Source organism: Balaenoptera physalus, assembly GCF_965194825.1.
Source record: "Balaenoptera physalus genome assembly, chromosome: 4".
In the NCBI taxonomy this organism is placed as follows: domain Eukaryota; kingdom Metazoa; phylum Chordata; class Mammalia; order Artiodactyla; family Balaenopteridae; genus Balaenoptera; species Balaenoptera physalus.
The window spans coordinates 65,125,340-65,151,433 of record NC_138891.1 but is presented as its reverse complement, the minus strand read 5'-3'; the positions used below and the strand labels follow the sequence as shown (position 1 = coordinate 65,151,433).

General features: G+C 40.9%; 1 protein-coding gene across 4 annotated transcripts in view; it reads left to right on the top strand.

The window, feature by feature from the left end:
• DGKG (diacylglycerol kinase gamma) overlaps nucleotides 1–26,094 on the top strand; it is a 165,933-nt gene that overhangs the window by 20,515 nt on the left and 119,324 nt on the right. For all 4 annotated transcript variants that reach the window (XM_082461454.1, XM_082461453.1, XM_082461452.1 and 1 more), the window contains exons 3-8: nucleotides 1,265–1,430; nucleotides 2,009–2,071; nucleotides 17,523–17,693; nucleotides 20,969–21,018; nucleotides 24,404–24,478; nucleotides 25,216–25,338. In XM_082461454.1, the coding sequence (XP_082317580.1) occupies nucleotides 1,265–1,430; nucleotides 2,009–2,071; nucleotides 17,523–17,693; nucleotides 20,969–21,018; nucleotides 24,404–24,478; nucleotides 25,216–25,338 (648 nt within the window). The remainder of the gene's footprint in view (nucleotides 1–1,264; nucleotides 1,431–2,008; nucleotides 2,072–17,522; nucleotides 17,694–20,968; nucleotides 21,019–24,403; nucleotides 24,479–25,215; nucleotides 25,339–26,094) is intronic.

Here is a 26,094-nt window from a genome sequence, read left to right as displayed (position 1 = left end):
GAAGAGACAAGGGGTTAAATGCTACCAACATTTTCAGAGAGAGCCAAGTAGGCTCCCAAAAAGGGATTTTATCGCTATTATTCACAAAAGCCTGCACAGCAGATCTTGGAGGAGTGCTTCCTCAGATGATTTCCAGGAGCATCTGCTGATTTGATGAAGAATCTGATGCCATCAAAGCACAAGCCAGTGATGACTCACTGCTCACTGTTGTTGCCGAGTGTTTGCTGAGTGCAGCAGCCCTTTCTGGCACAGTTCTCCCAACCTGGGACCAGAAGCCAGGCAGCACTGGGCGACATACAGCAGGGAGAGGTTTTGGCTTTGTTTCTTGGTTTTTACCTTCTGTCCTTGGCTTCCTGCTCTTCTCTCCTAGTGCCTGAAACCTTCACAAGGACATGGTTTGAGAGCAGTCGAGCCAGACACACACCCTGCCCTGTTATCTTGAGGGTTGTCCAAAGAAGGTCAGTTATGAAAGTAATGAAAGATGGAGCCTGTTCTTTTTTATTTTCTGAGACCTGAATCCTCAGGAATCACATCCCTCACGGCATAAGCAGAAAATTGACATACCGCAGAAGAGCGATTTCTTTCCATTGTGTTTTCAACTACATCCTTCTTCATCTTTTTTTTTATTGCGATACAGTTGATTTATGATATTATATTGGTTTGAGGTATACAGCATAGTGATTCAATATTTTTATAGATTACACTCCATTTAAAGTTATTACAGAGTGATGGCTATATTTCCCTGTGCCGTACAATATATCCTTGTTGCTTTTTATTTTATACATAGTAGTTTGTATCTCTTAATCCCATACCCCTGTCTTGTCCTCCCCACCTCCCTCTCCCTACCATTCTTCTTCATCTTGCCTAGGATTCCAGGGCACTGACCTAGTCCTGCTCATTAGAGACAAGACCCTCATGTGGTCCCCGACTCAGGCAGAGCCCTCACTCCCAGTGCTCAGTCTTCAGCACCCCCTTTTCTTCCTAAACTTAGACATGTCTTGTTACGAAAGCCTCCCATGGTTCCATGGCCCACCAAGCCCCAACACACAGCCACCAGCATTTTCTCTTCCTCACGTCCTACCCCCGCTCCCTATGCTTGTCACCCTCTATCAACTCCGAGGCCTTTTCATTCCTGCCCCCACCAATCACTCCACTCCCTTCTGCTTCCCTTGCCATTGCCAGCTCCCCCATTCTTTCTTCTTCTCTCCCGCCCTCTGCCTCTTCACTTCTCTCCACTGACTTTTCCCTCTTTATCCCTTCTCAGCCTATTAGCTACGACGTCTTCAAGCTGTTCATGAGGGCGTACCTGGAGGTGGACCTTCCACAGCCACTGAGCACACACCTCTTCCTGGCCTTCAGCCAGAAGCCCAGACAGGAGACCCCGGACCACCCAAAGGAGGGGGCCAGCAACAGCGAAGCCAGTGGCCCAGGTACATGGACCAGCATTCCCCAAGATGGAAGGGAGATTTTGCAGCTCTAACCCACTTGCCACAGGTTCAGCCTGCACTCCTAGATGGTCCTCTGTGCCTGGTAACTTCCCTATGGAGAAGAGGGGGTCACGGAGACCAGGGGACCAAGACTCCTGCCCTTTCAGGAAGCCCTGTCTGATGGATCTCTCACTAAGAGAAATAAAGAGGGCATAATTCCTGCTACTCAGGATCGGAGGAGAGGATGGGGAGAAGAGGAGGCACAGCCTAATGTATGGCAGGGGCGGGCGGGCCGCCCACAAAAGCTGCCAGTCCCTGGAGAGCACATTCAGCTCTTGTGCCCAGGCTGGGACGAGCCTGGGAGAGTCACCGGAGGGGAAAGTCGTGGTTACTGTGTTTCTGAAGTTTGGGCTATAATGGGGGAGACACTACCAACCCCAATAAGTGAGCATGAACCCAGCTGACACCAGAGACATGGGCGTAACCCAAGTGATCCAGACTTCGTGGGAAAGTCTCCTACCTGCCTCTCTGAAAACCTAGAGGGCATGGGCTGCTCACCGCATCTTCTTTTTATTCCCCAGATTCCAACATACAGAATGCAGATAATGCTGCCAAAGCAGACGAGGCTTGTGCCCCTGATATGGGTAAGTCTTTGGGGGAGGAGTGGGCAGTACCTCATCCTTGGGGAAGGGGGAAAATCTAACCAGCAGTTTTGTCTCCATGTAACTGTAAGCCTTTGAGCAGATCTTGTCTGCCTCCATCTCTGGGGCCCCTGACACTCAAATGTGTTGGGATTCTGAGGCTGGATGAAGGTTCTTGCTTCATTTGTCCCAAAAACAGGGCGGGTCAGGACTTCGGATAGCTCATTACATGTTTACTTCTGACGGGTCTGCCTAGCCAAAGAGGGGAAAAGGAGAAAGTGTACCGTGGGGGGAGCAGGGGGCAGAGAAAGAGGGAGAGACAGAGAGCATGTGGGAAGAAATGGCCGTAGGGCTGAGGTGGAGATGACGCTACCAGTGAATGGCTGAAGGGGGTTACGGAAAGAGGGTAAGAGTGTGCTCTGGTTGATTTCCCATGATATTTACATGCACTTGTTTGAACAAGTTGAGAGGAGCAAGAGGAAGCCAGCTAATGTTGTTTTGAAGATCTATTTGCCAGGCACCTGCTTTACTGCATGTTTCACCTTAGCCTTTGTAGTCATGCCACGTCACACACTGAGGAGCTAAGGCTTTAGGAGATTACATACCACTGTGCAAGCTGAGGAGCTGGGGATTCAACCCAGAATTGTCCATCCTCCAAGCTGCTGCTCTTTCCTGCACCAAGATAGGAAGCAGTGGTCTCTGTTGAGGTGCCTGGACTAAGGTTTGTCTCCACGTAAAGGCACCAGTTTGGTTAGGTCCTAGTGGAATGATCAAGGCTGCATTCCCAGTGGAGCCACCGTCATGATGCCTGGCTGTCCATGAACCCTCTCTTGGGTCGTGACTGACGTGGAAACTTCCCCGGCACATTTATCAATGGGAGGCCATTCCTCTGTTGACAGGCTATTGACAGGCACAGTCCCAAGTGCAGAAGCTCCTAGTAAAACTGGAAAGAACAAAGATTATCCTCCTTGACCTCTGTTCTAAGATATAATACAAATTTCCTGGACACTATCAACCTAAGCTGGGTCAGGTAATAAGCATATTGGTTAAGAATCCGGACTTCAGAGACAGACTTCCTGGATTTGACACCCAGCTCTGACAACACCTAGCTCTGAAACCTTGGGTATGTTTGAACAATGTCTCTGTGCCTCAGTTTCCCCATCTGTAACATGAGATGACAGTAAGTGAAAAAGGTTAAGTGAGTTATGTGTGTAAAATGTTTAGTATAGTGCCTGGAACAGAGTAAATGTTCAGTAAATATTACCAATTATTATTCAGGCCACCCTCCAGAAGTACACCCTATTCTCAGCTCATCATGTCTGCCAAGATCTCCTTCAGTCTGCACCCTCAGTCTCCAGTTGTGTCAGATGGGCATCGTCTTCTCATGGAAGGACTCTCAGGGACTGTCTCCCTCCCAGGTTGCTCTTGGAGCTTCACATACAAAGACTCAGAGAGACAGACCTTATTTCCTTTGCATTATTGTTTGGAAAAGATTGATGCACATTGGTGAATTCCAGCTCTTGGGATGTGCCCAGGGGATAAAGATGCAGTTTTATTGTATCTTTCAATATATATTATATACATACATACACACATGGCAGAATAGGTAAGAGATAATACAACTGAATGAGAACTAATTGTAACAGAGACTTAGGATGACAGAATTTCTTCGAGTGGGTGATAGATGTAGTTCTCATCTTTTTTCCAGTCATTGCCAAAAGGGCAACTAGAGGATTATAGAGTTTTCAGTGTGTAACTGAAAGACTGATGAGATCAAAAATTCACTCTGAATGGAAAGAAGAACATGGTTGGGAAAGGAGAATTGCCTCTGGACCATAAGCTCAGCAAAATCCAGACTTCTCATAGAGCTCCAAAAAGCAAGGATTAAGAGTATTGGTGCCTTCCTGAGGCCTTCAGGGACAGCAGCAGGGCAAGACTGTGCAAAGTATAAGCTCACCCACCCCTCTGCCCAGCATCTCACCCAGGCGTGCTAGGTCTTGGGCCCCTTGGTCAAATGGATTAAAGTCATAAATAAGTCTTAAATCTTATTTGGAATAGAGAGGGCATTTTATGACATAAATCATTCTCATGGTAGAAAGAAAAGGTTCAAACTGGAAGCTTTGAGATTATTCTAAACTCTCAGCAAAAAAATCAAAGAAAAGCATCTTTTTCTTTACCCAGATTCTTTACCCATAGATGTTCTTAGTCCAAGTATCTGGAACTTCAAGAGGAACCTGAGAGAAGTTACACTTCATTCCCTGAGGTTCCAAATTGTCTGGGCAGGGTTTGTTTCAGTGGCTGAAGTTTCCAAGGTACCAGATAAGGACTTAGTGGGGATCCTGTCATTATGTGATATTTGAGAAAAGATAATGAATGATGATAATAGACGTTGGCTGGCTTATTTGACCACCATGTTTATTTGCAATATCTGTATCATTTGGGGTCTCAGAACAACTTCCAGAGACTTTCTCCTGGAGAAGTGATTTATCATGCACTGTTTTCCCGTGCATGCTGAGTATCAGTCTCTTGTGGTCCAGTCATGAAAGGGCAGTTATCTGACTGCTGGCCCAGGGAGGTGTACAGCATTTTTTCATCCTCTTTTGTAACTCGTGATGTTAAGTAGCAAATCCTTTTCCTGTTGGGCCACCTTCCATGAATGTCTTAATTAGATGCCCCTATTCACCAAAAACAAGAATGTAGGGACAGGTGGACGCCACAGAGCAGGGCCTCTGCCAACAAGGAAGAGCCAAGTTCTGGAATCACCTTAAATCAGGCCATCTGTTGAAAATTCCACCCTTTTCCTGCTGCCCAAGAAGAAGAAACTCTGTTCTCATTTGATATGGCTGTTTATGCCTATCAGATCAAGCTCCAAGCTCAGATCTAGAACAACCCGCTTTAAGTTATTCATTCCCAGAGCCAGGTGGGGGCATGGTTGGGTCCATAGGCACAGCAGACAGGAGTTTCACTGAGTCCAGAGGTCGGCTCAGAGCCTTGAGCAACATGTCATTGTCAGGATGTCAGCTCAGGAAGGGCTGAAATCACCCTTCCCCGAATGCCCATGAAAAGATGGGATAAACAATATGAACTTCATTCCCCTGGTTTTTATTTAGTTCCTCAGGCTGTTGAGATGGTTCAGCAGCTTGGACTATTGGAATCTCAAGGAAAGTCCCTCCATTTTTTTTCTTATTATTTTTTTCCAGTTTTAACAGTAACACATTGTATCAATAAAAAATCTTCTGAAGAGTACAGAAAAACTAAAGAAACAACAAAATCACCTAAATCTACCAATGTGATCACACACACACACACACCTATACATATGTATCCTTGTAGGGTTTTTTCCATAAATTTTGTACAGAACTGGAATCAGACTGTATATATATAATTTTGGATCCAGCTTTGTTTTTCACTTAGCATTATATTCACAAACATTATTCATGTCATTCAAAACTTCTGGTAAACATCAATTTTAATGCAAGTCTGTCTTTTAACAGATGAAAAAACTGAGGTTGGGTGTGGGGAATAAGCATCCTTGTGCAAGATCACACACCATTTAGCACAAACCCAGTTTTCTGCCTCTAGCTTGGTGCTCTTTCCACACAGCCCAACTGAAAGGCAAGAAGTAATGCAGAGACTAAGAGAGAAGGTGGAACAAGTCAGCTCTGCCCAAGAACCCTCATTTAGAAGGGTATGTGATGTGGCACCTGGGCAAAACCTCTGTGCTCTGGAAGAGGGTAGTCCCTGAGGGATGTTCTCGGGTGGGTGTGGGTTAGGGGTATTTCATGTAAGGCAGCATGAGCAGGTAGGACACCAGGGGGACTGTGTGCCACTCAGTCCCTCTGGGCCCCAGCATTTCGACTGCTGGACTGAACAATAGACCTCAATGAGGACTAGAACAATAGCTCAAGATCCATTCAAAGCTCTGGTAACCAAAGGATCTTTGGAAAAGGCTGTCATAATGTTTTTTTAACTGAAGTATAGTTGATCTATAATATTGTGTTAGGGACTTCCCTGGTGGTGCAGTGGTTAAGACTCCGCGCTCCCAATTCAGGGGGCCCAGGTTCTATCCCTGGTCAGGGATGTAGATCCCACATGCATGCCGCCACTAAGAGTTCGCATGCCACAACTAAGACCTGTGCAACCAAATAAATAAATATAAATATATATATATATATATAATATTGTGTTAGTTTCAGGTATACAGCGAAGTGATTCAGGTATATATTTTTTCCAGATTATTTTCCATTATAGGTTATTACAAGATACTGGATGTAGTTTCCTGTGCTATACAGTAAATTGTTGTTGCTTATCTATTTTATGCATGGTAGTATGTATCTGTTAATCCCATACTCCTAATTTATTCCTCCCCCCACTCCCTTTCCCCTTTGGTAACCATCAGTTTGTTTTCTATGTCTGTGAGTCTGTTTCTGTTTTATAAATAAATTCATTTGTATTATTTTTTAGATTCCACAAATGAGTGATATCATGTAATATTTGTCTTTCTCTGTTGACTTACTTCACTTAGTATGATACTCTCTAGGTCCACCCACGTTGCTGCAAATAGTATTATTTCATTCTTTTTAATGGCTGAATAATAGTGCATTGTATATATATACAACACATCTTCTATCCATTCATCTGTCGATGGACACGTAGGTTGCTTCCACGTCTTGGCTATTGTAAATAGTGTTGCTATGAACATTGAGGTGCATGTATCTTTTCAAATTAGAGTTTTCTTCTTTGCCCAGAAGTGGGATTGCTGTATCATATGGTAGCTCTAGTTTTAGTTTTTTAAGGAACCTCCATACTGTTTTCCATAGTGGCTGCACCAACTTAACATTCCCACCAACAGTGTAGGAGGGTTCCCTTTTCTCCACACACTCTCTAGCATTTATTATTTGTAGACTTTTTAATGATAGCTATTCTGACTGGTGTGAGGTGATACCTCATTGTGATTTTGATTTGCATTTCTCTAATAATTAGTGATGTTGAGCTTCTTTTCATGTGCCTGTTGGCCATCTATATGTCTTCTTTGGAGAAATGTCTATTTAAGTCTTCTGTCCATTTTTTGATTGGGTTTTTTTACATTAAGTTTTATGAGCTGTTTGTATATTTTGGATATTAACCCCTTGTCAGTTGCATCATCTGCAAATATTTTCTCCCATTCTGTAGGTCATCTTTTCATTTTGTTGATGGTTTCCTTTGCTGTGCAAAAGCTTTTAAGTTTGATTAGGTACCATCTGTTTATTTTCACTTTTACTTCTTTTGCCTCGGAAAAATGATCTAAGAAAATATTGCTATGATTTATGTCAGATAATGTTTTGCCTATGTTCTCTTCTAGGAGTTTTATGGTGTCATATTTATATTTAGGTCTTTAAACCATTTTGAGTTTACTTTTGTGTATGGTGTGAGGGTGTGTTTCTAATTTTATTGGTTTACATGTGGCTGTCCAGCTTTCCCAACACCACTTGCTGAAGAGACTGTCTTATCTCCACTATATATTCTCCTTTGTCAAAGATTAATTAACCTCAAGTGTATGGGTTTATTTCTGGGCTCTCTATTCTGTTCCATTGATCTGTATATCTGTTTTTGTGCAAATACCATGCTGTTTTGATTACTGTAGCTTTGTAGTATTATCTGAAATCCAGGAGGGTTATGCCTCCAGCTCTGCTCTTTTTCCTCAGGATTGCTTTGGCAATTCTGGATCTTTTGTGGTTCCGTATAAATTTTAGGATTATTTGTTCTAGTTCTGTGAAAAATGTCGTGGGTAGTTGGATAAGGATCACATTAAATCTATAGATTGCTTTGGGTAGTAGGACCATTTTAACAATATTAATTCTTCCAGTCCAAGAGCATAGGGTATCATTCCATTTCTTTGAATCATTTTCAACTTCCTTTATCAATGTTTTATAGTTCTCACCTCCTTGGTTAGGTTTATGCCTAGGTTTTTTGTTTTTTGGGTTTTTTTGATACAATTTTAGACAGGATTTTTAAATTTTTTCTGATATTTCATTGCTAGTATAAAGAAATGCAACAGATTTCTGTATATTAATTTTGTATCCTGCTACCCTGCTGAATTCATTTATTAGTTCTAACAGTTTTTGCATGAAGTCTTTAGAGTACTCTATGTAGAGTATTATGTTATCTGCACATAATGACAATTTTGTTTTTTGGTTTTTGGTTTTTTTGACAATTTTGTTTTAAAACAGCTTTGTTGAGGTACAATTGGCATAAAATGAATTGTACATGTTTAAAATGTACAATTAATAAGTTTTTATGTCTGTATACACTGATAAAATCAGCACCATATCAATATAATGAAGATATTCATCAGCCTCAAAAGTTTCCTTTATCATCCCTTTCTCCCACCCTCGCTACCCACCCATCTCCATCTCCATACAGCCACTGATCTGCTTGTTGTCACTATAGGCCAGATTGCATTTTCTAGATTTTATATGAATAGATTGATACAGTATGTACTCTTTTCCACTTCTTTCACTCAGCATAATAATTTAAAAATTCATGCATGTTGTTGTATATATCAGTAATTAACATATTTTTATTGCTGATTAGTATTTCAGTATACAGGTAGATAGTCCACAATTTGTTTATCCATTCATGTACTGATGGACATTTGGGTTGTTTCCAGTTTTTGGCTATTAAAAATAAAATATGAATATTCGTATACAAATCTTTGTACGGAGAGCTTTCATTCCTTTTGGGTAAAGACCTAGAGGTAGAAATGTTTAGTAGGAGTATTATGTTGTCTTAGTGACTTGACCTCTTTACCATTATGAAATGACTCTGTTTATCCCTAGTAATATTCTTTGCTTTGAAATTTACTTTATTATAATTATATTCATAACTAATATAGCCACTCTGGTTAACTAGTGCTGCCATGGTATATCTTTTTTCATTGTTTTACTTTTAACGTATTTGTGTCTTTATATTTAAATTGACTTTCTTATAGGAAGCATGTTGTTGGGTTTTATTTTTTAATCCAATCTGACAATATCTGCCTTTTAGTTAGAGTTTTAGAACATTTACATTTACTGTGATAATTGATATAGTTAGGTTTAAAACCACCATCTTGCTATTTGTTTTCTTTTTTCTGTTCTTTTTTTCCCTTTTGCTCTTTTTCTGCCTTCTTTTAAGTTAATTGAATTTTTTTATGATTTCACTTTATCTCCTTTCTTATCTTAGTTGTTTTAACTATCACAGTCTACCTTCAAGTAGCAGAATTTCACTTTACATATACTATAAGAAATTTACAACAACATACCTCCATTTCTCTTATCCAGGTCTTTGTGCTTTTAACTTCTACATTTTACTTCTGCATGCTATAAACCACACAGCATGTTATTATTGTCATAGTTAACTATCTTTTTAAAAGATTTAATTAATAAGAAAAATATTCTTTATATTTATCTATTTATATTTATCAGTGCTCATCATTCTTGTGTATAAATCCAGGTTTCCATATAGTGTAATTCTAGTGAAAGGATTTCCTTTACCATTTCTTGTAACACAACTCTATATGGTTTGTACATTTGAAAAATTCTTTATTTAGCCTTTTAATTCTAAAGACATTTCACTGAGTAAAGAATTCTAATTTGACAGGTTTTTTTTTTCTTTTAGTTCTTTAAAGATGTTGTTCCACTGGCTACTAGCATACTTTGTTTCCAGTAAGAAAGCTATAGTCATTCTTATCTGTGTTTCTCTCTATATCAGGTGTCTTTTTTCCTCTGGCCTCTTTTATGATTTTTATCACTGATTTTAATCAATTTGATTTTGGTGTTCCTTGGTATAGTTTTATATATATTTCTTATGTTTGGGGTTCATTGAGCATCTTGTAGCTGAGGTTCCATAGTTTTTATCAAATATCAACAAATTTGAGAAAATGTCAGCCATTATTTCTTTAATTTTTTTTCTGTTCCTGACTCTCCTCTTCTTCAGATATTCCAATTACATGTTTATTTGACTACTTGAAGTTGTCCAACAGCTCACCGGTATGATACTCTTTTTTTTTCTTTTTTGTAGTCTTTTGGATAGTTTCTGTAGCGATGCTTCAAATTCACTAATCTTTTCTTCTGCAATATCTAATCTGCTATTAATCCCGCTCAGTATATTTGTAGTTTTCATTTAGTATATCATATCTTGACAATTGATGTGGGCATTTTTAAATATCTTTCATGTCTCTACTTAACATGTTCAATCTTTCTTCCAGCTACTTAGATATATGGAATAGAGTTATAATAACTATTTTAAACGTTTTGTCTATTATATCATCTCTATCATTTCTGGATCCATTTCAGTTGATTTTTCTCCTTACTGTTGTTCACATTTTCTTCTTTTTTGCATACGTAGCAATATTTTATTGAATGCCAAACTTTGAAAATTTTACATTGTTTGTACTAGATATTTTTGCATTCCTATAAATATTCTTGAGCTTTGTTTTGGGATACACTTAGGTTTACTTGGAATAGTTTGACCTTTTTTTTTTTTTAAATGCGTTTATTGGAGTATAATTGCTTTACATTGTTGTGTTTGTTGCTGCTGTATAACAGAGTGAATCAGCTGTATGTATACATATATTCCCATATCCCCTCCCTATTGCATCTCCCTCCCACCCGCCCTGTCCCACCCCTCTAGGTGTTCACAAAGCACCGAGCTGATCTCCCTCTGCTATGCGGCTGCTTCCCACTAGCTATCTATTTTACATTTGGTAGTGTATATATGTCCATGCGAGTCTCTCACTTCATCCCAGCTTACCCTTCCCCCATCCCGTGTCCTCAAGTCCATTCTCTACTTCTTCGTCTTTATTCCTGTTCTGCCCCTAGGTTCTTCAGAACCTTTTTTTTTTTTTTTAACTTCAAACGTGGGTCATTTTAATTTTTTTTACTTTTTTATTTTTTAATTTTTTAATATCTTTACTGGAGTATAATTGCTTTACAATGGTGTGTTAGTTTCTGCTTTATAACAAAGTGAATCAGTTATACATATACATATGTCCCCATATCGCTTCCCTCTTGCGTCTCCGTCCCTCCCACCTTCCCTATCCCACCCATCTAGGTGGTCACAAAGCACCGAGCTGATCTCCCTGTGCTATGCGGCTGCTTCCCACTAGCTATCTATTTTCCGTTTGGTAGTGTATATATGTCCATGCCACTCTCTCACTTTGTCCCAGCTTACCCTTCCCCCTCCCCGTGTCCTCAAGTCCATTCTCTAGTAGGTCTGCATCTTTATTCCTGTCTTGTCCCTAGGTTCTTCATGACCTTTTTTTTTTTTTTTTTTTTAGAGTCCATATATATGTGTTAACATACGGTATTTGTTTTTCTCTTTCTGACTTACTTCACTCTGTATGACAGACTCTAGGTCCATCCACCTCACTACAAATAACTCAATTTCACTTCTTTTTATGGCAGAGTAATATTCCATTGTATATATGTGCTGCATCTTCTTTATCCATTCATCTGTCAGTGGACACTTAGGCTGCTTCCATGTCCTGCCTATTGTAAATAGTGCTGCAATGAACATTGTGGTACATGACTCTTTTTGAATTATGGTTTTCTCAGGGTATATGCCCAGTAGTGGGATCGTTGGGTCATATGGTAGTTCTACTTTTAGTTTTTTAAGGAACCTCCATACTGTTCTCCATAGTGGCTGTATCAATTTACATTCCCACCAACAGTGCAAGAGGGTTCCCTTTTCTCCACACCCTCCCCAGCATTTATTGTTTGTAGATTTTTTGACGATGGCTATTCTGACCAGTATGAGGTGATACCTCATTGTAGTTTTGATTTGCATTTCTCTAATGATTAGTGATATGGAGTATCCTTTCATGTGTTTGTTGGCAATCTGTATACCTTCTCTGGAGAAATGTCTATTTAGATCTTCTGCCCATTTTTGGATTGGGTTGTTTGTTTTTTTGATATTGAGTGGCATGAGCTGCTTGTATATTTTGGAGATTAATCCTTTGTCAGTTGCTTCATTTACAAATATTTTCTCCCATTCTGAGGGTTGTCTTTTCATCTTGTTTATGGTTTCCTTTGCTGTGCAAAAACTTTTAAGTTTCATTACGTCCCATTTCTTTATTTTTGTTTTTATTTCCATTTCTCTAGGAGGTGGGTCAAAAAGTATCTTGCTGTGATTTATGTCATAGAGTGTTCTGCCTCTGTTTTCCTCTAAGAGTTTTATAGTGTCTGGCCTTATATTTAGGTCTTTAATCCATTTTGAGTTTATTTTTGTGTATGGTGTTAGGAAGTGTTCTGATTTCATTCTTTTACATATAGTTGTCCAGTTTTCCCATCACCACTTATTGAAGAGGCTGTCTTTTCTCCATTGTATATTCTTGCCTCCTTTGTCAAAGATAAGGTGACCATATGTGCGTGGGTTGATCTCTGGGCTTTCTATCCTGTTCCATTGATCTATATTTGATCTGTTTTTGTTGATCTGTTTTTGTGCCAGCACCATACTGTCTTGATTACTGTAGCTTTGTAGTATAGTCTGAAGTCAGGGAGCCTGATTCCTCCAGCTCCATTTTTCTTGCTCAAGATTGCTTTGGCTATTCGGGGTCTTTTGTGTTTCCATACAAATTGTGAAATTTTTTTGTTCTAGTTCTGTGGAAAATGCCATTGGTAGTTTAATAGGGATTACATTGAATCTCTAGATTGCTTTGGGTAGTATAGTCATTTTCACAATGTTGATTCTTCCAATCCAAGAACATGGTATATCTCTCCATCTGTTTGTATCATCTTTAATTTCTTTCATCAGTGTCTTATAGTTTTCTGCATACAGGTCTTTTGTCTCCTTAGGTAGGTTTATTCCTAGGTATTTTATTCTTTTCGTTGCAGTGGTAAATGGAAGTGTTTCCTTAATTTCTCTTTTACATTTTTCATCATTCGTGTATAGGAATGCAAGAGATTTCTGTGCATTAATTTTGTATCCTGCTACTTTACCAAATTCACTGATTAGCTCTAGTAGTTGTCTGGTGGCATCTTTAGGATTCTCTATGTATAGTATCATGTCATCTACAAACAGTGACAGCTTTACTTCTTCTTTTCTGATTTGTATTCCTTTTATTTCTTTTTCTTCTCTGAATGCCGTGGCTAAAACTTCCAAAACTATGTTGCATAATAGTGGTGAGAGTGGGCAACCTTGTCTTGTTCCTGATCTTAGTGGAAATGGTTTCAGTTTTTCACCATTGAGAACAATGTTGGCTGTGGGTTTGTCATATATGGCCTTTATTACGTTGAGGTAAGTTCCCTCTATGCCTACTTTCTGGAGAGTTTTTATCATAAATGGGTGTTGAATTTTGTCGAAAGATTTTTCTGCATCTATTGAGATGATCATATGGTTTTTACTCTTTAATTTGTTAATATGGTGTATCACATTGAGTGATTTGCATATATTGAAGAATCCTTGCATTCCTGGGATGAACCCCACTTGATCATGGTGTGTGATCCTTTTAATGTGCTGTTGGATTCTGTTTGCTAGTATTTTGTTGAGGATTTTTGCATCTATGTTCATCAGTGATATTGGCCTGTAGTTTTCTTTTTTTGTGATATCTTTGTTTGGTTTTGGTATCAGGGTGATGGTGGCCTCATAGAATGAGTTTGGGAGTGTTCCTCCCTCTGCTATAATTTGGAAGAGTTTGAGAAGGTGTTAGCTCTTCTCTAAATGTTTGATAGAATTTGCCTGTGAAGCCATCTGGTCCTGGGCTTTTGTTTGTTGGAAGATTTTTAATCACAGTTTCAATTTCAGTGCTTGTCATTGGTCTGTTTATATTTTCTATTTCTTCCTGGTTCAGTCTCTGAAAGTTCTGCTTTTCTAAGAATTTGTCTATTTCTTCTAGGTTGTCCATTTTATTGGCATATAGTTGCTTATAGTAATCTCTCATGATCCTTTGTATTTCTGCAGTGTCAGTTGTTACTTCTCCTTTTTCATTTCTAATTCTGTTGATTTGAGTCTTCTCCCTTTTTTTCTTGATAAGTCTGGCTAATGGTTTATCAATTTTGTTTATCTTCTCAAAGAACCACCTTTTAGTTTTATTGCTCTTTGCTATTGTTTCCGTCATTTCTTTTTCATTTATTTCTGATCTGATCTTTATGATTTCTTTCCTTCTGCTAACTTTGGGGGTTTTTTGTTCTTCTTTCTCTAATTGCTTTAGGTGTAAGATTAGGTTGTTTACTTGAGATTTTTCTTGTTTCTTGAGGTAGGATTGTATTGCTATAAACTTCCCTCTTAGAACTGCTTTTGCTGCATCCCATACGTTTTGGGCCATCGTGTTTTCATTGTCATTTGTTTCTAGGTATTTTTTTATTTCCTCTTTGATTTCTTCAGTGATCTCTTGGTTACTTAGTAGCATATTGTTTAACCTCCATGTGTTTGTATTTTTTACAGTTTTTTTCCTGTAATTGATATCTAGTCTCATAGTGTTGTGGTTGGAAAAGGTACTTGATACGATTTCAGTTTTCTTAAATTTACCAAGGCTTGATTTGTGACCCAAGATATGATCTATCCTGGAGAATGTTCCATGAGCACTTGAGAAGAACGTGTATTCTGTTGTTTTTGGATGGAATGTCCTATAAATATCAATTAAGTCCATCTTGTTTAATGTATCATTTAAAGCTGTGTTTCCTTATTTATTTTCATCTTGGTTGATCTGTCCATTGGTGAAAGTGGGGTGTTTAAGTCCCCTACAATGATTGTGTTACTGTCGATTTCCCCTTTTATGGCTGTTAGCATTTGCCTTATATATTGAGGTGCTCCTATGTTGGGTTCATAAATATTTACAATTGTTATATCTTCTTCTTGGATTGATCCCTTGATTGTTATGTAGTGTCCTTCTTTGTCTCTTGTAATAGTCTTTATTTTAAAGTCTATTTTGTCTGATATGAGAATTGCTACTCCAGCTTTCTTTTGATTTCCATTTGCATGGAATATCTTTTTCCATCCCCTCACTTTCAGTCTGTATGTGTCCCTAGGTCTGAAGTGGGTCTCTTGCAGATAGCATATATATGGGTCTTGCTTTTGTATCCCTTCAGCCAGTCTATGTCTTTTGGTTGGAGCATTTAATCCATTTACATTTAAGGTAATTATCAATATGTATGTTCCTATTACCACTTTCTTAATTGTTTTGGGTTTGTTATTGTAGGTCTTTTCCTTCTCTTCTGTTTCCTGCCTAGAGAAGTTCCTTTAGCATTTGTTGTAAAGCTGGTTTGGTGGTAGGTTGACCTTTTTGGGTCAAGCTTTTGTTAGGTAGGACCAGGGAGGCATTTTTTTCTAGGGCTAATTTTGCCCAGTTAGCAAGGCAAAACTCTCTAAGTACTCTACTCAATGATTCATGAATTATGGGAGTTTTCTACTCTGATTGCTGGGAATAGACACTATGCCTAGTTCTCTATGCCTTCCAGGGATTGTTCCCTCTCATCCTGATTCCTTCCCCAGCCTCAGGTAGTTTCCTCACACATCTGTGCTAATCACTACTCAGATGAATAATTGAGGGAACTCTCTGCTTATTACTCAAAGGGACCTTCTGCAGAGCCAGCTGGAGTTCCCTCTGTGCAGCTCCCTCCTCTTCAGTGCTCTGCTCTGTGAACTCCAGTCACCTTGGGCTCCCCAGATTCCCAACTCCATCTCTGCAACTCAGAGAGACTTCCAGGATCTGCCTGGGTTTCCCCTCCCTGTGCCACAGCCTAGAAACTCTTTCCAGTCAGTAAGATGTGGCATTTGTAGGGATCACCTCATTTGTTTCCCATCTCTTGGGATTGCCCTTTGGTGTTAGCCATATGCAATGTCCTATGGACCATTGTTTCATATCTTTTGTCCAGTTTTTTTAGTTGCATCACTAGGAGGGTAAATCTGGTCCCTCTTATTCCAGTTTAGTCAGCATAGAAGTCATTCTAATAGTGTTTTAATGGATGAATAATTTGAGGATATAACAGTAACTTGGGGCATAATGGGCTACCCTATACACAGAATTTTTCACCTTTGTCTTATACATTATTAAGTTAAGTTTTTCCCTAACTTTTCCCCCAGTGATGATTTTAATACTTCTGTTGCATACGTAATTTCATGGCAGTTTTCCCCTACCTCACTATCCTTGTTATCTCATCCTATTGTGTTTTCATCTTAACTTGCTCACCCCTGAGGCTTTCTGCTCCTGTTTAATAGAGGTTACACCTTCTTGCAACCTACCGAGGGTCTTGTCCGATAGGAAATTATTTCCAGATATCTTGTCCTCTGAGACTTCATGATGAAGCTTCCTTTCCTTGTTTTGCAACTCTGTTTCATGGGTCCCATCTTGGTCTCTTCACAGGACCCTTTGTAACATACAGAGTATGTCAGTGGCCTTTGGTCTCACCCACTGTCCATCTGGGTGATGGCTAACTCCCTTCTCAAACCACAGCCTAACCCCTAGGACCTGGTAGGCTTTCATCTAGCACAGCTCTCTTGTCCTGAGCTGAACTGTTTGCTATTGCTTGGCACTTTGGTTCTCTGAATAAAGAGTGTACTGGTGGCATTGCTTTCCCCAGCAGGCAGTACCAGCAAGGCTATCTCTCCCTCTGCCTGTGCTTCAGCACTCTATTATTTGGTGGTACAACACTTGGGTTAGATTTTCCACTGCCAGTCTTCCTTTTACTGTTTTCTGTGTTTTCTCTGAGTTGCATCCTCTTATTTGATATTGAGACCATGGATATAAAGAGGCTGGGGAAAAAGAGATAGCCCTTAAAGTGCCTCAAAAGAGTATGATTCACACGTAAAATATTGGTGCCTGGTTTTCTGGTTAGTAATAACATCATATTTCTTAACCAGAGGGCAAAGAGACAGTCTTCCTACCTATGAGAAGGAAAATTTCAGAGGGAAGACTCACTCTATTCCTGTGGTATGATAAGCCACTCTCTATACTTTCCTTATGCAACTGATTAGGCTTTCAGTAAGTCACAATTCTTCCTAGTTTCTGGAAATTAGTTGTCAATCCCAGTTTTCTCTTTCGAACTTTCATCTTTTTATTTATCTTTAAATGCATTTGAGAAGAAAATTGTAAAACAGTATGTTGGTAAATAACCAATAGTCTAGACTTTTGGAATCCCAGACAAAATTACCTCTACAAATTGGGTGTGTTCCCCCCAAAATTAGGCTAAATGACATTTACTTGTTGGCTATTGATATTACTAAAAATCACTATCATCTTTTCTTAAAATTCCCAGAGCATTGGTGAATTTCTTATAAGGCTATAGACTCTTAAAAGGGTCAGAATGGGGTTCATTCAGAAAGTATGAACTCTACAAACTGGATTTCTATGGCCACTGATTTGATCATATCTATGTAATCCATGCTTTTGAAGACACTCATAAAATTTGTGTCTTTACCGTGAAAAGAATGGGGCAACAAAGGGTTTCATGTTTACTAAACATTGTGTCCTTGGATGCTTTCCTCTTGCCTGCCACAGAATCAAAGATCACTGAGAAGCAAGTGCCAACTAAAGACCAAGTATCTGTGACCCCCCTGGGAAACCATGCTGCTCAGTCTTCAGGCTCAGAATCCCCCATAGTGTACCTGAAGGATGTCATGTGTTACCTGTCCTTGCTGGAAACCGGGAGACCTCAGGATAAGCTAGAGTGTAAGTATGCACCCTGTCAAGGGGCTTTGACTTTTTCCTAGAGGAAGAGCTAGTGTCCTGTCTATTGTTCTAAACAGGCTGGAGGTTGAGCTGGGATCCTGGGGATGGGTCCTGCCTCCCTGGGGGAGCTTTTCTGCCCTGTCACCAGCAGTGACATGAATATTTCCTAGAATCTGCCCTGGAACACAGTACCAGTTGTATAGGGTGGAAGGTGCATTTGAGACCTTGGTATTGAGAACCAAGATCTGGAAAGGTAAGGGGTCTCTGCAAAGGGTGAAGACTCCCTTCCTTTGCTGGCAGGATTTCCTGAAAGCCTCCAATCAGAAAGCTGCTGCCTCCTCTTAGAAGATTTTTCAAGGGAAGATTTTCAACATCTATCTTCCTTCCCCTATTCCATGCCCAAGCAACTGTTTAACTATGAAGAACTCTTTTTTTCTTGAGATCTAATCAACCTCTATCTTGTTATAGCTTATTTCCATGTCTTCACCCACCCCCACCCCAAGTGTTTTGGCCTCTTGAGAAAGAGGGCTAGTTAATTAAGGGAGTTGAGCTTGGTTTCAAAAACATGTCTTCAGAAGGAGAATAATAGCTGGGGGCAGAAAGGAAAGCCCACAGTGGCTGAAGCAGCCTGCAGTCTGGCAGATGACTCACTCTGGGGACGGTCTCGCTGACCTTTGCGAGCCTACAGGCAAACTTTGAAACAGATAACAGGTAGGACCTTGTTAAAAATATATATTGTTTTGGCATCTCTTGGGATCTTAGTAGACACTGAGGGAAAAGCATACACATTATAGCAAAAGTCAAAATTCCAGTTAATAATCGGACTAGTCAATGAAACTTAAGCATTAGGAAAAGTCTGGCAAAGGTTAACCCTTGCCCAAAACAAAATGAAACAGTTTGCTCTCTTAGCCAGCTTAAAACTTCCCCCATAAGTTTGAAGTGTTAACAATTACAAGTCTTAATGCTAATTTGGAAGCAAATGTACCAGATTTCTGTTTCTTCTGACTAATGTTAAAAGGGAAATGTCAAATTATTTCCCACATTCAGTTGGATTTTGAGTTTCAGGCATTATATTTGTTCATAACTACCAGAGAGGAGCAAATGTGGCAAATTCCTCGTATTAATGCCTCTCAGACTGAGTCCTGTAATGGTAATGAAAAGAAACTGTATTTCTAAAAGTTTTTTATTACAGAAAATTTCAAACACAGATAAAAGTAGAGACTACAAAGAACTTCCGTGTGCCCATCAACCACCTTCAACAATTACCAGCTTGTGGTCAGTCGTGTTTTATTTATACCTCCCACTCATTTCTTCTGCCCCAGATTATTTTGAAGCAAATTCCAGACATCATATTATTTCATCTGTAAATATCTCAGTATGTACCTCTAAAATAATATAACTTTTTATTAAATATACCCACAATACCACAATCACATCTAAAGAAAACGATTCCTTACTATTATCAAATATTCAGTCAGTATTCATTATTGTCCCTTACTTGGGGAACAATTCAAGCACTGTTTGTTTGAATTGGGATCCAAGTAAGGTCCATACATTGCCATTTGTTACTACGTCTCTTTAGTCTCTCTTAATCTTTTGCTTATTTTTTTCCCTACAGTTTTTTGTTGCAGAAACTTGGTCATTTGTCCTATAAAGTTTTCTTTTTTTAAAAAATTAAATTAAATAAGTTCAAATCATCTCTGATTTTAGTGATTGAAACCAAGTTAAGGTTTTTTTCTAAATAACCAAGCATGTATTTTTTTTTTTTGGGAAATGATAGCCTGAAATCCCACCCATCATCAATGTAATAACAATAATAACTCATCACTGAACACCTTATTTTTGCTAAGCACTTTAAATGCATTTTCTCATTTTAACCTCACAGTAACCCTAGACGGTTGACATGATTGTTCTCACTTTATATGTAAGAAAGCATGGAAAAGTTAAATGACTTGCCCAAGGCCATGCTGCTAAAAAATAGGATGCTTGCTCACACTTTCTCATTCTACTCCTCATGCACAGTGGCGCCAAAGAGGGCTCCATGTTAGAGCCACCTGGGCCCAGAGTGTCTCTGACCAAAGAATCGGAAGCCCATGACTTTTAAATAACTTAAACTCCAACCAGAGACACCACTGAATAAACACAGGGTACAGAGACATAAAACACATAGAAGGAAGTGACAACACAAGGGCAAATGAACAGGAATGCTGTGACCCTGTGGGTACATCCCAAGAGGTCCAGAGCAGTTACACAAGGGAAGGGTCAGCCACAGAGAACACAGGCATGATGAAGGGTTTTAAAGGATGGGAGGGAAATGAAGATGTATTCAGCTCTGCTCCCCACCCTGCTTACTTCTGAGACCACAGACAGGATCTCTACCTTTTAGATGGATGATATGGCAAGTTTCCAAATCCCATAAATGAACATTTAGTCCTTTGCCCAAAATTCACTCCCAAATCTTTATCTTCCATCACCTCTCTACAACTAGAGCATGGTAGAGGATGTTTCTGAATTGCGTGTAGACATTTTAGAAAAAGAAATATAATAACTTCTATAATAACTACTTCATAGCATTATTGAGGATTAAATAAGTAATAATGATAAGGTGCATAGGATGGTACGTTGTACATATTAAATGCCATATATAAATATTCATTAATGAAAGAAAATAAAAATAAATAACATCTGTTGAGTGCTCTCTACATTCCAAGTGCTATAGATTTAGCATATCACTGACATATTAATCTTCATTTGAAAAAAACTTAGGATAAAGAAACTATTATAATCTCCATCTTACAGATGAAGAAATTGTGCCTAAAGAAGATAAATGACTTATGTGATGCCCTAGAGGTGGTAGGACAGGACCAAGGTCTGAACCTGCCTAACCCCACACCCTTTCTGTGTGCAGTAGAAGCAGTGTCCCGTCTATAACTGTGGTGCCTCTGCCCCACCACCAGCAGGGCATCTGCTCTGAGTTGTGTTCCCGTGATGCTGAGAGGTGTGAATGCTCTACAGGGAATCACGCTCGTGACCCAGACCTCATCAGCTGCAGAGTTATTGCTTAGACAGTCCCAGAAGTCAGGTGGCTTGGTTCTCCTCCCTCTTCCCACTGTAAGGAAAGTCAGACTCTGTGCCTTGGAGGGTGGGTGAGCTGGCTGCAACGGACTTCACTCCAGTGATGGTCAGAACTGATCTAAAAACTGGCAGCAGCAAAGCCTCTGCCCACCCCTGGTACCCGGAGGACATCTCAAGCCTCACCTCTGTGTTTCTTGCAGTCATGTTTCGTCTCTATGATTCGGATGAGAATGGTCTCCTGGACCAAGCGGTAAGCTCTCCAAATATCCCTCCAAGATCCAAGAAAGGTGGGGGAGAGGGAAACAGGTGAAGGGAGAGGCCGAACACTCTCAGCTCCATCTTCATAGCAATAGCAGTGTCTCAATATGAGCTGCAGAGATGACTAGAACCCCCTGCCTTCTACTTCCAAAGAGCCCGCCCAGAGGAGAGTGAACTCCAACTTGCTTTTTCATTCCAGAAGCTCAAATCGCAAAATCTCAGGTTGGGGAGATGCTTTAGTATCTCATCTAGTTTAACTTCCCAGCTGGTTCAGAAATTCCCCCTGTAATTTCCTGCTGAAGCCCAGGGGTGGAGGAGAGGAGATGGGGAGAGGCAGCGAGACCAGGGCAAGAAGACAGGAGAAAGGCAGGTAACTGCTGGCGTGCTTTGCCGTCACCCTTGCCTTCCTCTCATACCCCAGGGCACTAGCTCTAGGAGTCTGGCTCTGTCTGCTCTGAGCACATGATCCCATCCCACCACACCTGGGAAAGCCTGAGTCTCATCCCCACCTCCCCTCAGGAAGAGGCAGGGACAGGTCAGGGGTCATAGAATGAGAAGAAGGATGGAAAAGGAAGACGGCAGAGAGGAGAAAAGGCAAAGAGAATCAGACAGGCCCTGTCCTCATGACTGGCAGTGCGAGAGATGGGACTCATTAACAGAAAGGCTCTGAGGTTGAAGTGCACGGGGCTGAGTCAGACCAGAGGGAGGAAGAAAGGGAACCAGTCCACTAGACCAATTGCATCATCCCGGTTCCCACTCAACCCCAGAGTGTCTTTATGGGATCCCTGCAGCCACATTGCAGTTCCGTGAGCTGGGTCATGCGGGGGAACCACCAGAGAATCACAGACTCTCAAGCATTTGATCAACACATATTATCTCATATATGTCAGGCTGAGTATCTCATATATGTCAGGCTACTGTTCTAAGCACTGGGGTGGGTGTATCAGTGAGCCAACAGACAAAGATCCAGGCCCTCATGATGCTTTCATTCTAGTGCAAACACACACACTGCAAAGCATAGTCAAGTATGTGTTAGATAGAGATGTGTGCTAGAGGGAAAATAAAGGAGGGAAAGGAAGTATTGGAGGGAGCTGCAGTTTTAGCTGGAGGAGCCAAGGAAGGTCTCCCTGAGGAGGGGACATCTGAACAGACACTTGAAGGAGGTGAAGGGAGTGAGTCACGGGGAAGCACCTTCCAGGCAGAGGCAAGTGCAGAGGTCCTGAGGGATGCCCGGAATGTTAGCAGATTAACTAGGAGGCCGGAGTGGGTGGAACAGGATGACTGAACAGATGAGGTTGGAGTGAGTAACAGGAGATGAGATCAGAGAAGTAATGAGAAGGGATGGGGCGTTTGCAAAGCATTATCAAGCCTTACAGGTGATTGAAAGGGTTTTCTCTCTTTTACTCTGGAGAGGTAGAGAACCATTGGAGATTCTGAGCAGAGGAGTGACATGATTGACTTAGGTCCTAACAGGATCACTCTAGCTGCTGCGTTGAGTCTAGACTGTAGGGATGCAAGCAGGGATACCAGTTAGGAGACTATTAAAATAAGCAAGACAAGAAATGGTGGTAACTTGCACCAGGGTAGCAGCATTGCAGGTGTAAGAAGTGGTTAAATTCTGAATCTATTTGGAAGGTAACACTGGTGGACTGAACTGAGTCTCAAAATAGTTCTCTCTCTTTCAACTTCCCACCAAGACCCCCTGGCAGTTGGATGCCCAGCCTCTTTGTGAACACTCCCAGTAATGGAGAGTTCACCCGGTACCTTAAAACAGCCGCTCCACCACTGGGGATGACTGTTAGAGAAGGCATCCCTCCCGCACACAAGGCATCTCTAGTCTGCCAGGGAAATTTTCAATCCAAAACCTGATTCTGCTCTTCTCTCCCCTCCCCCAACCCAGTGGTGAGGTCAAAATAGGCCAACCCTCAACTCTTCCCTCCCTCCATCCCTCAGCTTACTTCTGCTGACTGGTGGAGTACCTCACCCCCATTTCTTCTGCTGACTTCTGCTTACTCTGTAGCTGACCAGGGCAGCTGACCAGTGGAGTACCAGTTGTACACAATAGGCCTTCAGGTATTTGAAGGTACTATCACATCTTCCCAAAAATCTTCCCCAAGCTCATATTTCCTAATTTCTACACTGTTTCTCATAAGGAAGGTTTAAATCTCCACTCTGGTCAAGCTCTAGTTTGTCAATGCCATTCTTAAAATATGGCATAGAACTGAACCCGCCCCTCCAGGGCTCTTTAAGTATCCACATCAGGGAACTAGTTCTTCCTGAAATCTGCCCACTCCGCTTCCTGAAAATGCCCACCTATTTACACAGCCCAAGATTGAGTCTAATTCTCCATTCCTGAACCACATCGTTTGCTCACATTGAATCTTGGACCCAACTAGTTTCATGAGCTCTTTTTCATTGGAACTTCTGCTGAGCCCTATTCCCACCATTCTGCCCACTTCCTTACCCCCATCTACCACTTCATCTGCAGTTTTGCAATGGGTTATTTTCTACTTTAAATGAAATACAATTTTAAAAATTGCTGTTGGGTTTTAGCTTGCTTATTTTGACCCAGCATTCTACCTGGTGAAAGTAACACCTTTAAACCTTGCTTCAGTTCTCCAACCTGTGTCCCCAAATCAACCTTACTATGAACATCTTAGATGGTGCCCAAGACATGCAAATGCTTTCTCAGTCCAGTGTGTTTCAGTGGGACTCTCAGTGCACTGATTCATTAGCGTCCAACAATTCTGTGAGGTTTTAGATGGAGCCTGGCCTTGGTACCAAACAAAAGGCTCACTCATTAGGCAAACGTACCCTTCATGAATTTCCTGTTCCAAGAGTCCTGGACCCAGGACTTGATACAAAGGAAACAAAGGAGATGCCAAAAGGAATCTGAATCATAGTGCCTGAGAAAGGACCAACACAGTGGCTCTACATCCAACTGAAACTGACTCCCAAGGGGTATAGATGAATCCCAAGTTGCCAAAGCTGTGGGAATGAGGTGTGGGAAAAGAGGGAGGAAGTTAGTGCCTTGGTTTGTAAGTATTTGTAGGATCACAAAGAAGGAGGGAACAGGAATGCTTTCTATGCTAAGTCAGAGCACAGAATAGGGGAAGGAAGGTGGGTCTAGGAGGAGGTCAGTGTTCAGTGAGCTTTCTGCATACCTCTGGCTTATCCACGGTCTGTGTTTCTTGTGAGCTTTGTGGTCAAGGCAGAAATAAAGAGCAAAAACAAATACTGAGTGCTTGATGAAATGCCAGTGTATTGTACCAGCTGCTTCTCACACTCTGCCCTGCCCATCTTCCCACGGGGTTTGATTTTGAGTCTTGCTCGTAAAAACACATCTTCAGTTGGCTTCTCTCCTTGATGTTTTCTAGGAGATGGATCGTATTGTCAACCAGATGCTACACATTGCCCAGTATCTCGAGTGGGATCCCACGGAGCTAAGGCCTGTGAGTTTCCAAAAGCAAGGGGTGACTTTCCAGTGAGCTTCCAAGATGAGAGTGGGACTTGGAAACACATGTTTACGGTGCAGGCTGTCCCAGATCATCTTCTTAGAGGTGACTTCTCTGGGTCCTACACCTTGATCTCCCACTTCCCTGATAGGAAAGATTAGAGGCAGCAAGGGAAAGTGTAGACTAATTCAAATAATAATACCTCATAATAGCCCCTAACGCTTTCACCAAAGCTAAATTTTTATAACAGGAGCTCAGAGATCAGAGAATTTAGAGCTAGAAAGACTTTTAAAGATTTTTCTCAATCATTAGATAATATTAATAATAAGAATTACATTGGGGGCTCCTATGAGTCCGATATAATATTTAGCATTTTATATACATTTTCTCTAATCTTCACTACCATGCTGCGAACATAGCAATACTAGTTCCATTTTACAGATGAGCAAAGCAGAATCCAGAGAGTTGGGGTGGCTTGTCGAAGTCCACACAGGTCAGGGCAGAGCCAGGCCTGGACCCCTGTTCCCCTCACCCCCGTTTGCTCCCTCAATGCTCTACTCACTCCGAATCAGAGGGGAAAGGGGTAAAACACAAGCCAGAAAACATAGAACAGAAGAGAAAGAAAAGGGGAGCAGGGCCCTTAAAAAGGGCAGCAGGGCCCTGTGGGCGGGGCAGGGGCGGGGCAGAGAAGTCAAAGATGAAAGTGGACATTGGTTGCTCTATGGATTCCACAGATATTGAAGGAGATGTTACAAGGGATGGACCACGACCGGGATGGCTTGGTGTCTCTCCAGGAGTGGGTCCACAGAGGGATGACCACCATCCCATTGCTGGTCCTCCTGGGCATGGACGACGCTGTAAGTTGCAAGCTTGAGGTCAAAGACCTCTCACCTTTCAGAAGCATCAAGTTCCATGTGGAAGTTAATATCCCTGGCTTCTGCCCCGGACTTCCCAATGGACAGCCCGTACGCTGTAGGCCAGCCCAAAAGTCCTCTCTTTTTACCTATTAGTGCCTGAAATATTCATTCATTCATTTGACAGACGTTTACTAAATTATTACTAAATAAAGATACTGTTCTGAGGGCTACGAGGGAACACAGGTACAATATTCACCCACCGGAAACTTATGCTCAACCAGGCAAAGGGCAAAAAATATTCAGGGAAGAATTCCATCTTTTCCACAAATTAGATTTAAAAATGCTAAGAGAGTTGGGGAAGAAAGGAAGGAAAGGAAGAAAGAAAGGAAAAAATACTGATTTGTTGTGAGGCAGAGGGCGTTCAATGATAATATCTTATTTAACAATCAGAACAACCAGATAAGGTAGATCTTTTTTTACCCATTTAAACAGATGGAAAACTGAGATTCTGAGTCCGGAGAGGAAAAAGAATAGCCAGCATTTATTTGTACTTGACTCCAAAGAACCTGCACTTTGGAACATCTCACACTTAGGAGTGAGACCAGTGGAAGAAACTTTGGAGGATGTTTGCCCTGGCTCTGAAGGATGTGTGGGATTTTGATATCCCATTCTTGAGATAAAGATAAAGACCTAGGATATTTGATCTGGCTCTCAAGGATGGGTATGATTTGGCTGGTAGAAGAGAGAGTTTGCAGC